Source organism: Danio aesculapii, chromosome 8, assembly GCF_903798145.1.
Source record: "Danio aesculapii chromosome 8, fDanAes4.1, whole genome shotgun sequence".
NCBI classification, from domain to species: domain Eukaryota; kingdom Metazoa; phylum Chordata; class Actinopteri; order Cypriniformes; family Danionidae; genus Danio; species Danio aesculapii.
In genome coordinates, this window is record NC_079442.1 from 35872518 (window position 1) to 35888410 (window position 15893).

Genomic DNA, 15893 nt, shown 5'->3' on the forward strand with positions numbered 1-15893 from the left:
TTCAAAATGTGTGTGTGTGTGTGGTGTGTATATATATATATATATATATATATATATATATATATATATATATATATATATATATATATATATATATATGTTTATATAACAAAATAAACATTGTTTAGAAAGTAATATCAAGCCATAACAATATATGTTGCGTAATATGTTGCTATTGTGTAATTATAAAGAACATATAAGCTGATAAATCTAATAGCTTTTAATATGCCACAAAAGGTTACTAATAAACATAATTAGACACTTTTAGACATTAAAAATCATGTTTTGTTTTGGGGAATTTGTGCCTTTCTGCTTTTAAACCCTCTGAAATGCCTTGCACAAGCTTTTACAAGAGATTAGTTCAACTTATTTTCTTCCAAATCTGTTGAGGAATGCCACAGTCTTTTAACGTGTGAGTATTAGTATTAGTTTTGGATTTACTTTTAGACTTTCTTAGAGAAGCAACTGTGACAGGCGATTCTGTTGCCGTGTCGTGAAACAAAAGTGCTCTTTAAAGACATTAAGATTTGGTTCACACTTCATTTGCACACAGTTCATTTCCAGTCAACCTTGAGTGCTCTGGAGAGAGGTGGATTAGAACGGTAACAGCGCTTGTGTGAATGCGGCAGAAAATCAATGAGGCCTCTTTCATTCCTCATCCTTTACGGCTCATTTTAAAGCACATCTTGTGCGTTTGACAGGTGCTTGAAAAACTGATCCCAGTGCTGCCAACACACAAACCAGTGAAGCCTACATAAGCTACGTTTCCATCCACCTATTTTTATGTGCATTGTAGGATATTGCATTAAAAAACGACTGAATGGAAACACCAAGATGTGCATAAATTGCCCATAAAAAACTCAAATGAATGGGACACATTTTAATCCAGTGCATAAACTTCACACAAATTCATTGATGCACATTAAAAAATCATGTGATTTTTGCCTCAGCAGAACATGTGATTAGATAAGTAGACTAAACAGTGAACCAAGCTAAATACCTTGTACAATTACCTCCTATAAATGTCTTATTATTTTGACAAACATCTGGTCCTCCACTCCAAATGCAAGATAACATGACAAAGTTTGTTACTCTGTGTGTCGTCTGCTGCTCTGAGGTGAAACGGATCTGCAGTGAAGGGGGAAAAAGGCATAGGGTTGCTTTTCCCACTTGCAGAAATTATTATTTTTAATATTATTAACACATTGGATGGAAACAATGTTCATTTTGAAATGCTTTATGACATATTACGTGCCTTAAAGAGGACAGATCACCCCCAAAATGAAAACGCACTCACTATTTACCAACCTGCTAATGGTTCCAAACATTTATGAGAGAAAATATTTTAAAGAAAGCTTAAAAACAGTTGACTTTCATAGTAGGAAAAACAGCTTCTATGGAGGTTACAGGTTTCCAGCTTTCTTCCGAATATCTTCTTTCTTGTTTGAAGGTTTGAAACAAGTAAAGAGTGAGTAAATGACAAATTCATGTAGTGTACTGTCCCTTTAAGTTTATTTACAACTTCGGTTGAAAGTTGTAGTCTGATTGGCCACTCATAATCGCTCTTCTGTTCTATTTTTCAGTAACGTCTTCGCTTTCCTCACTGTCCTCCCCGTCGTTTCCCTCCTCAAGCTCAGCTAAGGACTTGAGCTCTCCCTCCGGCCCCGTGGCCACTTTACCAGCAGTTGTGACACCCGCCGCCGGACCCCCAGAGGGCCCCCTGCTGTCTGGAGGAGAGGGACATGCCATGACTAACCTGGAGTCAGAGCTGGAGACGCTGAGACAGGCGCTAGACAATGGCCTGGACTCAAAAGAATCCAAGGAGAAGTTTCTGCATGAGATTGTGAAGATGCGAGTAAAGCAGGAGGAAAAGCTCGGATCCGCATTACAGGCCAAGCGAAGCCTCCAGCAGGTACACATGCAGAGACCTGTATAAAAACAAAATAAAAGGGAAACATTTTTAAGAAAATCATTTAAAAATCTGTTATTATGAAAATTGTACCAATGAATTGAACGCAACAATTTATGTAAGTTAACTGCGCATTGGAGGTTCTATACTAGGTTTTTACTAGCACATACCATATAACTAGTAAACTTTATTACAACGGAAATCCACAGCACTAAATGGTTGTAGCACAAGTGCAAAGTCAAACTTTCTTTTTCACTCATATATTGTTCACATGATCAGCCACAGTAAATGAAACTGAAAAGGGTGCCACTTCTATTCAGCTGTGCAGTGCTATTCTTGAGAAATTCAGAACAGCTTAGTGTTTATGTACTGTTAAAACATGGCATCTTGTAAAAAGTGTCATTCCCCCAGTGCATAATGAAAACTTTTCTGTATAGAATGCGGAATATAATAATGATTTACTTTTGGATTTACTCATGTTTCTTAAATAAGTCTAATACATGTCCATTAAAGCAAAACTATACATGTTAATATGGTAAAAAAAAATTACATATATTGTAGCATTTCCACAGTTGATCAGTTATATTAAGAACTGCAAACATATTTTGTATTACAAGATTTCTAAAATGTTGTTTAAATATGCAAGTATTACATACGTTTTTATTAAATATTAATTTACAAATGCACTAATTTGCACACATCAGAACATTACAAATACATACAAATTTATTGTTTAATTTTTGTAGAAAAAATAAAAAAATAAAAAATGCGGCGACACCAAAGCTCCAAAACCAAAATAGGAATTTATTAAATTCAAAAGGCTCACACAAAGCGTGTAACTAGCTCTTCATCAGACAGACATTTGATCATATTGTTTAATTTTCGTCACATATTAGAGTCAAATGTTATCACTCCATGATTAAAAATACTGTGGACAACCAGGGAAAAAAGTCTGAATTATTTCTAGAATAAAATGTTGTTTATATATATAATATTTTATTATTATTATTATTTTAATTATTATTTATTTATTTCGAACACAAAAATCATACACAAAACATTTCTTTAAACAAAATACATTTCAACATGGTCGGGACTGGGACGAAGCACAAGCACATTTTCCCCACCCCATTACCACACACATCATTCGTCTATTACTTCAATTTGTTTCTTCTTTCACTTATTTACATTTACATTTAGTCATTTAGCAGACTAAATGTAAATGTAAATAAGTGAAAGAAGAAACAAATTGAAGTAATTGAAGAAATTTGTTTCTTCTTTCACTTATCTCTTCCTTTTACACGAGACATATGAGCTCTACATGAGACATATTTTATCATTTTGGCATCTTTGTCATAATAAATGTTTAATTCCAATTGTACATTTACATTTTATAACACAAAAAATACATTTCATCATACCGTTCTCATTTTATTCTTTTTAAATCACCTCTATTCATCATTATATCCCTTTAATAATATATATTTATACAACTTTTGAAATTGGTTAATATCCAGACATTGTTTGAGAATCTGTTCCATAATTTCACACCACATACAGACACACACACATTTTTAAAATTGTCCTTGTTTTCAACCTCCTAAAATGTTGTTCTTCTCTCAGAATATATCCCCCTTGTCTTTCTTCAACACAATTTTGTATACATTTCGGAAGTATTTTATTCCTAGCTTTAAAACAAAGAATACAGCTATTAATAAAACTCTGAAGTTTGATGTATTCTCCAAATGCCACATTTTCTATCAGTCTAATTACTTTTATATAATATAATCAGGCAAATGCGTTATGAACAAACCCTGGAGTACAAACCTTCAGAATACAGCTATTAATAAAACTGTGAAGTTTGATGTATGCAACTACTGCTGAAGTGAAGATTTATGGCTTGGTGTAGTTTAGAAAAACTGTGCTTTTGCCTGCAGTGACTCTCCTTAATAGAGTGAATAATCACGAGTTATTCCCCTGTCTTTCACAGGAGCTGGAGTTCCTCCGTGTTGCAAAGAAGGAGAAGCTCCGTGAGGCGACAGAGGCGAAGAGGAACCTGCGCAAGGAGATCGAGCGCTTGCGTGTTGAAAGCGAGAGGAAGATGAGAGAGGCCAACGAGTCCCGTATGCGGCTGAAGAGAGAGCTGGAGCAGGCCAGACAGCTGCGGGTGTGTGACAAGGGCTGCGAGGCCGGACGCCTGAGGGCCAAATACTCTGCGCAGGTCAGAATAACCACATATACTGTTTCCAAGATAAGCCTTTTAAGAGCTGGCCTAGTAAACCAAAGATTGCGGGTTCAAAGACCTTTGAGCGCAGATTCTTCCCGGGTGACTGTCCCTGTGCTGGAAGTGGTTTGGGATAAACAAGTGTGGGTTTATGAAGAGCAATCAGAAGTTTGCTACGACTGATGCCGCATGACCTCCACCCACACACACACACTGTCAGATGAACTCTCAGACTGGGTGTGGCTCCGCTTGTCTGATCAGATACGCTTCATTTCTCAGAAGGAAACCGACTCACTTCCTGTCAGGGATGTGTGTTTCAGACTAAACAAGAGCGAGACGGCACTGAGATGTTTGGCTGCCAGTGGTTGTGTGTTTGTATGTATGTGTTTAGCTACAGACATGCTGCCTTTCAAAAAGGTAGCTAGGGTCCGTCACTAGAAGCATCTAGCTATATCGATGCGATTTAAAATGAATCAAGGTTGTTTAGCTGATCCTCCTCCCCACACTTTTTGCTGTCTCAACTATATTAAAGTAAAACAATAAAAAACAACTCAGATTTTTTTTCCTGGCTGTTTGCAGTATTTTTTAAAAAAAAAACAGGTTTCCTTAAATCCCCTCTCTAAAAACATTTGACTCTAATATGTCACAAAAATTAAACCAAAAAAAATTGAACATGACTATTTAATGCTCGGATGTCTGCAAATTTGTGCACAATTAGTTAAAAATAATGTAATATTTGCATATTTAAACAACATTTTAGAAATGCTGTAATACAAAATATGCTGGCAGTTCTTAATGTCACCAATCAACTGTGGAAATGTTACAATAGGATATGTAAAATCTAATATGTAAAATTAGTTGTTTTTTAACCATATTAACATGTATTGTTTTACTTTAATATACAAGAAAGTTGAAAAAATACAATTAAAATTAAACTGAACTGAACAGCAATTATTAAATTTAAGATGATGGCATTAAAGCAATGTCTACATATGTAAAAAAAACAAAACAAAAAAAAAACAGCAAAAATAAAATTACATTAATCATCCAAACTATTAAAGATCAATGTAACTCATTTAAGTTCAACATTTGGTTAAAAATACTAAAATAACTGGAACTGAAATTAAAAGCAAATAAAAAAAATAAGAAAATTGACAAGAATCCACTGACAAAATCAAAATAAACCATTTTCACTCTGATGTTGTTGTCCACCATTATTTTATACCAAAAGACTATAGAATACACAAGACCTGTCACTCGTATAGTTTTGAATGAGGAAAAGTGTAACGGTCAATATGGCAAATGAAACCCCGCCTTCTAATACAGGAGCCAATCATTGATCGCTATAGACTGATTATTCTCTAGGGGAGGGGCTCAGAGCAGACATAAATTTCTACAGGTTTTCAGTGATTTGAACATTTACGCCCGATTCACATGGGGCTTCAGCGTCAATGCTTGACAAGAGAGCGTGTCTGAAGTTGGGGCTGACGCGATCGTCATTGCAGCATCAGCCAATGAAATTAGTCCACAATCGACTACTGTCTGAGCTGGTGTATTTGCATAAAGCGATCTGATTGGCTGGCGCGTCCGTTGGCACTAGACTACTAAAGCGGCGCCGACGAATCCACAATGCAGTTTGGCAATGCCTGATGTCACCCATTCAAAGTAAATGGGTAGCATTGACGCTGATGCCCCCGTGTGAATGGGGCATTAGAAATGAAACTAAAGTGACAGTTGTTGCTTAATTTTAATGGGGATTCCTTATATGAAATTTATTATGAGAATTTAATGTTTCCCCATTCAGACAGAATGCCTGAGCATATTGCCTGAGATGGCCGCAGAGTGAAATTACTTGCTTTAAAGGGACTTTGGTTGTACCAACTGAGAACCATAGTAATTTTGTCCTATTATAGAAAGTCAAAGTGTAATGTCTAGTCTCCAACATTCTTTAAAATATCTTCTTTCTACCTTTTAAGGAAGGATTAGGAGTGAGTAAACAATGACCAAATGTTCATATTTAGCTGACAAAAAGTGCATTTTATCACACTGCACACTTTATTGCCCATTTTATTCATCTTTATGTGTTGTACTTTCAGATTGAAGACCTGCAAGTAAAGTTGCAGCACGCCGAGGCAGACCGAGAGCAGCTGAGAGCCGATCTGATCCAGGAGCGGGAGGCGCGGGAGCACCTGGAGAGAGTGGTCAAGGAGCTACAGGAACAGCTGTGGCCCAAAAGCCCCAGCAAGAATGGCACAGACGTGGCACACCCACCCGCCAAAGACTCCAACAACTGATCCTCACTCTGTCTCTTGACTCCGCCTCAATCCACATCAACACCGCCCTGATTGACAGCACCGACCACCCAATCATGACAAACTAGCATGTGGGTGAGCCCCGCCCACCCGCCTCTCAGCCAGCGCAAAAGCCGAACATTTTTTTGAGGGAAGTTAGACAACGAGAGCACTGAAATGCACCTCGCCAGATGTTTTAAAATAAAAGAGGAAAACAAAAATGCAAAAATCCATCAGAAAGAAAGAAGACAACAGCACAAAAGCTAACTGTGCCTGAAACTGAATACATTTTCAAATAAAGACTTTTCTATAAACAAAATTGGTGACGGCAAATTTTACGTCAGTTTTTAAGGAGATCTTAGCATGCTGACCACTCATCATCGTTTTTGAAGAGACAAGGACTCGCCATCATCATCGTCTTCATCCATTTTGAGGAAAAATCACTTCAAAATAAGCTATTTAAGAGACTTAGTGTGTATGAGATTAAAAAAAAAAACTTATAAGAGCCTCAAATTTACCCCTCTTTTATATGTATGTACATGTCACGCTGGTTAAAAGAAGCCATGGAGACAAATGGTTACACACTTGCATCTTTAACTTTGTTAAAGATGGTCAGGAGAGCGTTGGAGGAGAGCTAGAGGTGAAGTTCAGCCCTACTGAAAGGAAGCGAGATTTGAGTTCAAGTAAGTGCTATGATCAAGCCATGAGCACTTTCTTTTAATGGCAAACAAGCTGTCGTGTGATTGGGGGTCAGAACCAATCGGCGAGGAGTTTTGTGGCCCTTGCTCTCAGTGAGGGTTTTCTTCTCGTCACACACGTGAGGGCTGAGGTGTTGACAACGATAGTCGGCCATTTTGAGGAATAAACTAAAAGCATAAAAAACAGCTTCTAGGGCAGGAGGTGTCATGTGATCAAGAACCACAAATTGTTGTTTTTAAGTAAATTATAATGTAAATATGAAAATGTTTCTTTCGCTTTGTTTTGTTTTTTTACTTTACAAAATAATGAATCGCACTTTGTCATTATTACAAAATACTGTCTCATGCATTACGCTCCCACACTCTCCCACACATTTATCTCAGAGCGTTTTTTTAGTATTTCTAAGTATAAAATTGAAATAAACCTTTTGTTAATTATATGCAGTTCTAATAAATGCAATGTAATCATGTGTTTAAGACGAACTATTGTAAATAAAACGCAAGATTTAAAAATAAAAAAGTTCTACATGCTTGCTTGCTGAACGGTGCGCAAAGCCGTTCCCTCAATCTGACATTATTAATGAATTCATTTATCATAGCTATCGATATATGATTATAATTGTTGCGAAAGTGTTATTGTTACTGTCCTACAGGCTTCAAACGGTTTCGAATCAAATTTAAAACCGTCGGCGATAAATAGGACACATGAATCGGTAAAAGCAGTGTTTCTCAACCACGTTCCTGGAGGACCACCAACAATACATGTCTCCTTTGTTTGTCACACTCATTACAACTCCTAATGAGCTGATGATCTGAATCAGGTGTGTTTGTTTGAGGAGACATAGAAAATGTGCAGAGCTGGTGGTAATTCAGGAACGTGGTTGAGAAACACTTGGTAAAAGGGAGTCTAAATGTTAATGCAGGTGCTCCTCTCAGCTGTGAACAAGATGATGAGGATGAAAGAATGAATGAAAGACGGTCACACACTTAGCTGGGAGAGATTTTGGTAAATACATATATTTTTAAGTGATTTATATACATTGGGTACAATGCAATCAGAATGTATGTTACATTTTGGCTCTTTTTGTTGTTGTTGGATGTTTTTTCAAGATTGTGTGAATATTTTATTGCGTATGTTCCTCCTCTCAATAGCAAGCTTATGTAATTTCTTTCATATGCATGGAATTTTAAAGAAAAGATAAAGTCTGCCATTCATATATTCATTATTGGGCATTAAAACTGTATATGTCGGTTTTTTTATTGTGTTATGCAATATAAAGCGTTGTTTTTAACTACAAAGGAAAAACAGAACCCACTTAACAATAAATTCCAGCTCTTGAACGCAACATTAACGGCATTACTCTTGGGCTAAAAACAAACCTTATGTGCATATGCAATGCTGGAGACCCGCAAGTGCCTGTTTTAGGTCCATTGGGGTTTCTAGAAGTGGAACAATTATTGAGCCTGTTCCTATGCTGACCGTCCGGTCAGATGAAGAGAACAGGACGTCCCATTTGCACTGTCATTTGGGGAGCTTTAGTGCTTTTTGCACTTTTAGGCTCACCCCATTTTGCCAGAACTTGACTATCACTGCTTAGGAGCAAGCCGCAGCTTATTTGATAGGTTTTAATGCCAGTTTGTCAGTATTCCTTTGATATTTTTTCCTTTGAAAGTTTATGAATAGTTAAATAAAAAGAAAAATGCATAGCAGAATTTAATGCACCAATTGCCACTGGTAAAGAAGAATTAAAAATCTTATACTAAGATAGCTTTTTAAATGTATGTTGGAATAAATAAACTCTTTTCTTTCTCTGTTTTTAAGAATAAAAAAATATATTTAAGAGGTTACTTTTTGCTATAGATATAAAAAGAGCCTTTGAATCGATACATTGCAGGCTACGGCGAAGATGGGGTCTAGATGAAGCTCGGTGTCTTAAAAGTAGCGAGAGGCTGTGCATTTTTACAGACCAAAAAAATCATTCATAAAAAAAATACTTTCAGATGAGGTTGTTTTGTAATTGTTTTTACAAGCAAATTGATATGTGCAGATCACTTTGTTCATGGTTTTCTATTTAAAAAAGGGAGAAATTGATCACAGAGGCTCCTTTGCTCCCAATGTAATACTAAAAATGTGGATTTTTTTCCCTAAAAGAGCCATTTTTTGCTAACTAAAAAAGCTAAAACACAGCAATAACAACATCACTGATGAATGATGATCAGGATTAGCCAGTTTAACGCTGAAAGTACAAATTCACCAATGTATATAGCTGTTTTTTTGTTCATTTTACAAGAATTGTATCATAAATGTATATTGTGTTTCTTTTTTTTTTTCAGAATGAGAAAACTTACATCATAGTTGTTATCTTTTACATTGTGTTTTTTTAAAGCAAACAGAAAATGTTTTACTTCAAAGGTTGTATTCCCAGCGCAAACATATTCAGTCCTTTTTCTGCAATGTTCAGTAGAAACGTTTCATTTTTCAGGTTTTCAATGTTTTACCTTCAACTAAATATCAAAGACATCAGTTCTGGTTGAATCAGACATTCAGATTCTTGTTTTAATCTCTTCTTTATTCTCCTATGCCGATATATCTTAGCCCTTCACTGCTGCTATAACAATATACTATAAACTTTGCAACTCTTGAAATTATTTTTATGTAAGAGATTAATGTATGCTTTCTTCTTCTACTGATGCCGCTTATACAACTTGGATCTGGCCAATTTCTCCCCCTTAGACCTCCCTTCTCCCCACACATGGACTATAATGTAAGATAGAGAGCTCTATGAGATTAGAGTTGAAAGTAGTTCGGCTTATATACTGCAGTGTCAGGATGTACAGTGTATAGACCCATAATCCAAAATAAAGTTTTGTCCAGAAATCTTTTGTTGTGTTTGTTATTGCTAGTCTCTGTGGAACTGCATTTCTTTACATCTTTGAAATAGCTGCTACACTACGCTAAGAAGTGTCTCTAGACACACTTTCGTTTTATTATTCAATTCCGAATAAACATTCTTTCTGCTCGCAATGTTTTGATCCTGCAAAGAAAATCTGTTCAGCTTGTAGGAAAAAAACGTATGTCTTAGAATGAGATCAAAAGTAGTGCTTTAGTCATTGACGGTAATATGGCAAATCACATGAGGCAATCAGATCAGTGAAGCGTGCTGATTAATAATTCAGAAGGCACAGGTATAAGTGCATAACGGAAAATTCATTTTCTCAAAATGAAACATTGTCATATACAGCGTTGGGTGTAATTAGTTACAAAATAACTAGTTATTGTGATCAAATCTGCTGAAAAAGTAAAGCAAGAAATTACTCTTCATTTTTAGGTCATTTAATTACAGTTACTTATAATATACTTGCTTTAAATACTGAGCATAAAATAAATAGCATAAACAGCTATAAGTCAGTTCAGAGAAGCAGAGTAATATGTATTTAGCAGATTAATTATATTTTCCATCTAAAGAACATTTATCATTTATCAACTGCATATTTTAATTTAAAAACTATTTAGAAATGAGTTTACGACAATATAAGGTATTTATATTCAGAGAAGCAGAGTAGTTGTAAATATTTATATTTTTGCTATTTGGATATTTTGCATATTAACATAATTATAAATGATTGAAAATGATCTCAATTTAACTAAAGGATGTTTTATTAACTGCACATGAATAATAAACAATGAAATTTAAATTCATGCCAATACACACACACACACGCACGCACGCGCATGCACGCACGCACACACACACACGCACACACTATTTAAAGTATGTAATGAATATATTTAAATATAATTAAATATAAATACAAAACTAAGACCTGTTTGTCTTACAGTTTCTTTTGTTTATACATTGACATTTATGTAGACAGTATTTAGTCGAGTAATTAAAGGATTTATTAAGTTACTTTTCAGACAAAGTAATTATAAAAGCAATTTAAATACATTTGAAATGATTCATTCATTCATTAATATTCCTTCAGCTTAGTCCCTTTATTAATCAGGGGTCGCCACAGCAGAATGAACCGCCGACTTATCCAGTATATGTTTCACACAGCGGATGCCCTTTCAGCTGCAACCCAGTACTAGGAAACATCTCTTGCCTTTACACACAAACACTACGGCCAATTTAGATGATTTAATTCACCTATAGCGCATGTCTTTGCACTTTGGGGGAAACCGGAGCAAAATACACACAAAAATACCAACTGAGCCAGCCGGGACTCGAACTTTTAATGATCAATTAACTTATATTATTAACTAGACTATATCAAAAGGAATCCTTTGCGTTTGAAATACTTATATTTTATTAACCAATATTTTAAAATGTACATACATTCTTACTTGGGTAATAACTAAATTGGTAACTTTATTCTGTTGGTCCATTTGAGTATTAGTAGACTGTCTGCTTAATATCTGTTGATATAGTTCCTTCAACAGACATTTAACTGACTATAAGAAACTTTGCTTTCCCAGAGATGGGTGGCGACTGGAAAGGCATCCGCTGCATAAAAATATGATGGATAAGTTGGCGGTTCATTCCGCTGTGGCAACCCTAGATTAATAAAGGGACTAAGCCAAAAAAAAAAAATGAATGAATGAATAAGAAACTTTGCAAGTACATGTCAACTTACAGTACACTAACCCTAACCCCAACCTAACAGTCTACTTATAATCTAATGAGAGATCAAAAGTTCACATTTAGCTGATGATTGATAATAAAGCATATTTGGCATGCTGTCCCGGGAGAGAGCCCTGAGCTCAGAATATCCTTGAGCCCGGGGTTCCCTCCCGTTTAAAGGGTGAGAGGAGAGTTTGAGCTCAGGTATGTCTCGAGAACTCCCCTACTTGTAAACTGCTGAGATATATCTGACTAAGAGTTGCCTTAGGATGCAATTTTGAAGTAGTCAATTTACTTATGGTGTATGTCTTTGGACTGTGGGAGGAAACCGGAGAACCCAGGGAAAACCCATGCGAACACAGGGAGAAATGCAAACTCCGCACAGAAACGTGACCGGCTCGGAGAGGGCCGAACCAGCGGCATTCTTGCTGTGAGGCAACAGTGCTACCCACTGGGCCGCCATGCCGCCCTTTCAGAGAAGAGGAGGAGTAGGGGTGGAAGGGGGGATTCTTTAAGACGAAGATGACTGGAGTAGAAAGTTCTGGTAATTTATAGTGTGTCAGTAATCATCTAATTGGTGCAAATATGCAGTGCCAGCTGTGTTTAATCATAAGCACATGATCCTCTCGAAAATAGTTATAAATAAACCACACTTAGGGCACAGTTTACTCACACTATGTACAGTTGCCTTGTACCGGGCCAAAGCACGCTTGTCCCCGCTCCCGTCTCCCCTGACGAGATTTCTTTACTTGTATTGTTTAAGTCGTTTGATACACAGTGACACGCAGTCAAATATTTCGCCGGACAGATCCATGACTTTTGACGCTCATAAACAATCATAAAGTCCTCGTGCTGCAGGAATTAGGAGGTTTGCTGAAGGTGCAGCTGCCGTGCAGTGAGGGGTTTGTGTATTTAATAACCTACGACAGTTTGTGTTCAATGAACAGTACGAATGATTATTAAATCCATATGAATAATCCTGTAAAAGTCACGTCTCTTCTTCAGTTTCAGGCTCAGGCACGCTTTGCACTCACACTATAGGCGCACCGCATGAAAGCCCAGATGAACCGCGCTCTGGCACACCTCTTCCAACCGAGCCAGGGCTGGCCAAGTGAACCGTGCCTGAGCCCAATTCAGAGCACTCACACTTCTCAAACGATCCGGGAAACGCGCCTGGACACGGTTCGGATAGCATAGTGTGAATAGGCCCTTAGTTGGCATGGAAAAATAAAAGTGTCAGCCTATTTAAAATAATTCACAAAACAATTTGTTGCGAAATGTGAAGTACAAAAGAAAACATGATAGACCAATGAATTATACATGTATTAAACATAACAAAAATGAAATTAATATTATATTGTTAGAACATAAATAAAGGATCAAATTAAATATTAAAACAAGTAGGCTAAAGCAAAAACACAGCATTAGAGATATTTAATTCATTTAATGTTGGTGAGTTGTCCTTAAGTTGTCTTGTTTTGTTTCCTCAAGATCTAGATGGATGTTTCCTGTTGGAATGAGAAACTGGGCCGTTTTGAACGTGTCATTGAACAGTGATGGCATTATTGAATCAGTGGACCTCGAGGGATAAGCAGAAATCGATTACAGTTGACCCTGTGTGTGACTGAATATCTGGCCCGACACACTCCATACTGACGAAGCCTGAGAGATGGGGTGGGAAATACCCAGAGAAATGACTACAAACCTAAAGCATTATCAGTCCTTGTTCTGTCAATCTAGATGTTGCTAGGTCAAAAAATGAAAATAATTGATGAGTATAAACTCACACATATGCAAATATTTCAGAATATTAAATTTACTAATAGCTCCCCCTTGTTGTCTATTTTGACCAATAGGCCCAACCAAAATCTTAACCATATTTTGAATATTTATTTATTAATTAATTCATTTTCTTTTCGGCTTAGTCCCTTTATTAATCAGGGCTCACCACAGTGGAATAAACCGCAAACTTATCCAGCATATGTTTTTTATGCAGCAGATGCCCTTCCAGCTGCAACCCAACACTGGGAAACACCTATACATTCTCATTCACACAAATACACTATGGACAATTTAGCTTACCCAATTTACCTATACCGCATGTCTTTGGACTGTGGGGGAAATCAGAGCTCCCGGAGGAAACCCAGGCCATCACAGGGAGAACATGCAAACTGACCCAGCCGAGGCTCAATCCAGTGAAATCCCAGGTGTTCTTTGGTGGCTCCATTACAAGCAGAAAGGGTGAACAAACAGCACTATCTAATCCTGAAAGATGTCCCACTGTGATTGGTCCCTGAGAGTGACAGGTTTGGTTCGATTAAAGTAGACTCTGGAGCAATCGATGTATTTATGTGGTTAATTTTGTGGCATTTCCAACTTAGAATTGGGAATTTTCCTACTTCCTATTGGCAAATGACAACTGACCTGTGAACTTGAGGCAGATCGAAGAACTCTGACTTCAACGAGACACCATTTGACATCACTTCACCACATCAGATGGTGGCTAGTTCTGTTTCAGTGAGATTAGCATGGAACAACTTTATGTGAAACATAAACTGTCAAGTATGTTTGCAGCACAAAACGAGTTGGAACCCTACTAATAACCTGAGAACCCTATTAATTCTGATGATAATAGATTCATAGTGTAATATTTCATGTTTTCTGTCAGCTACATTCAAGCTAGTCTTGATCTTATGGTTACATGCTACATTTTTAACCTAATAATCTGAAGAATTTAAGAATTTAATTAATTGTTTGTTAGAGTTTTTCTTCAGAGTTACCCTAAATTATGATCTGGATGTAAAAAAAAAAAAAAAAATTCACCTCTCAGATCTCCGACTGACAGAACACCACTGACTCTAAACATCCGAGGTCCACTGACAAATTTGCGTTGTTGTCTGAACTAGGGTGCGAATTACACATTGATGATCAGGAAAGTCAACTTTTTCAGGAGTTTGTGTAAAACATGCTAGAGTGAATCAAATGTATGTATTTACTTCAAGTTTACAGTGTTTTGTGGGATATTTAGTGTATTCTGGTCTACAGTATCCTCCAATACTATTTCAGAGGTTACTGTAGGTCAAACTATACACACAATGTATCAAATTTTACTTTACTTTTAGGCTATATGTAGAAACAAACAGCTGTTTTACAAGAAAAGTGTTTTGTAAACACTTATGTCCATCAGTGCTCTAGATAGGTTTCAGAATGTTGAATGAAATTTTTTTCTGGCATAAACTGATTGGCACGGTTATGCATTCACAATGGTATGAACCGCTGTAGGTGTGCTCAAATGTATATTTATCTATCATTCATTCATTTTGATTCAACTTAACCCCTTATTTATCAGGGGTCGTCTCAGCGGAATTAACCGATAACTTATCGAGCGTATGTTTTACACAGCCGATGCCCTTCCAGCTGCAACCCAGTACTGTGAAACACCCATACACTCTTACATTCAAACACACTCTCATACATTACGGCCAATTTTGGCCCAATCCCAGTTCTACCCCTTTGCCCTTCTCCTTACTCCTACCCCTTGTTTTTGCGTGTTCACGTGAAGGGATAGGGGTGTCCCAATTCTCTTTAGCTTGAAGGTGTAAAGACAAAGAGGAAGATACCCATTTAAACTGAGATTTTTCAGGACCACACTCGAAACCAAGGGATAAGAAACTTTCCCAGAATACACCAGCCACAACGGCAGTATAGTTGCACCCGAAAGTAAGGAAATCCACAAATTAGTATTTTTTGTCATTATTACTAATTTTTACAACAAACAAACATATGTTTTAATACATTCATAACCGCGTTCGTGTTTTACTGTCATGCTTTTTTCTAAAAACGCTAAATTTCGCTATCTGTAATTCATAATAATAGTCCCACAACATTATGTCATTCGATGACACTCCAATACCCTGTTGGTAATGTCTAGTGGCAGGGAATGAGCTTTTTACAGTATCTGCTATAATGTTAATGTTGGTTTTTGTGTGATACACAATTGAATATGGCCACTGTGTAAATGCACGGTATAGTTACGATCTTATTGCCACATTATATCGTTATAATAACAGAATACATGCCTTTAGTGATTTCCTGAAGATAAATACCAAAAAAATAAAGCAACTGGAATAACTACAGCAGTTGCCA

The 15893-nt window shown here is 36.6% G+C and overlaps 1 protein-coding gene across 1 annotated transcript in view; it reads left to right on the top strand.

Annotated features, from left to right (window-relative positions):
* The window catches only part of skia (v-ski avian sarcoma viral oncogene homolog a), a 138959-nt gene extending 128959 nt beyond the window's left edge, over nucleotides 1-10000 (top strand). Inside the window, exons 5-7 of the mRNA XM_056463852.1 lie at nucleotides 1584-1912; nucleotides 3900-4130; nucleotides 6230-10000. Coding sequence (XP_056319827.1) covers nucleotides 1584-1912; nucleotides 3900-4130; nucleotides 6230-6427 — 758 coding nt within the window. The 3' untranslated portion in view covers nucleotides 6428-10000. The remainder of the gene's footprint in view (nucleotides 1-1583; nucleotides 1913-3899; nucleotides 4131-6229) is intronic.
* Nucleotides 10001-15893: the final 5893 nt, after the last annotated feature.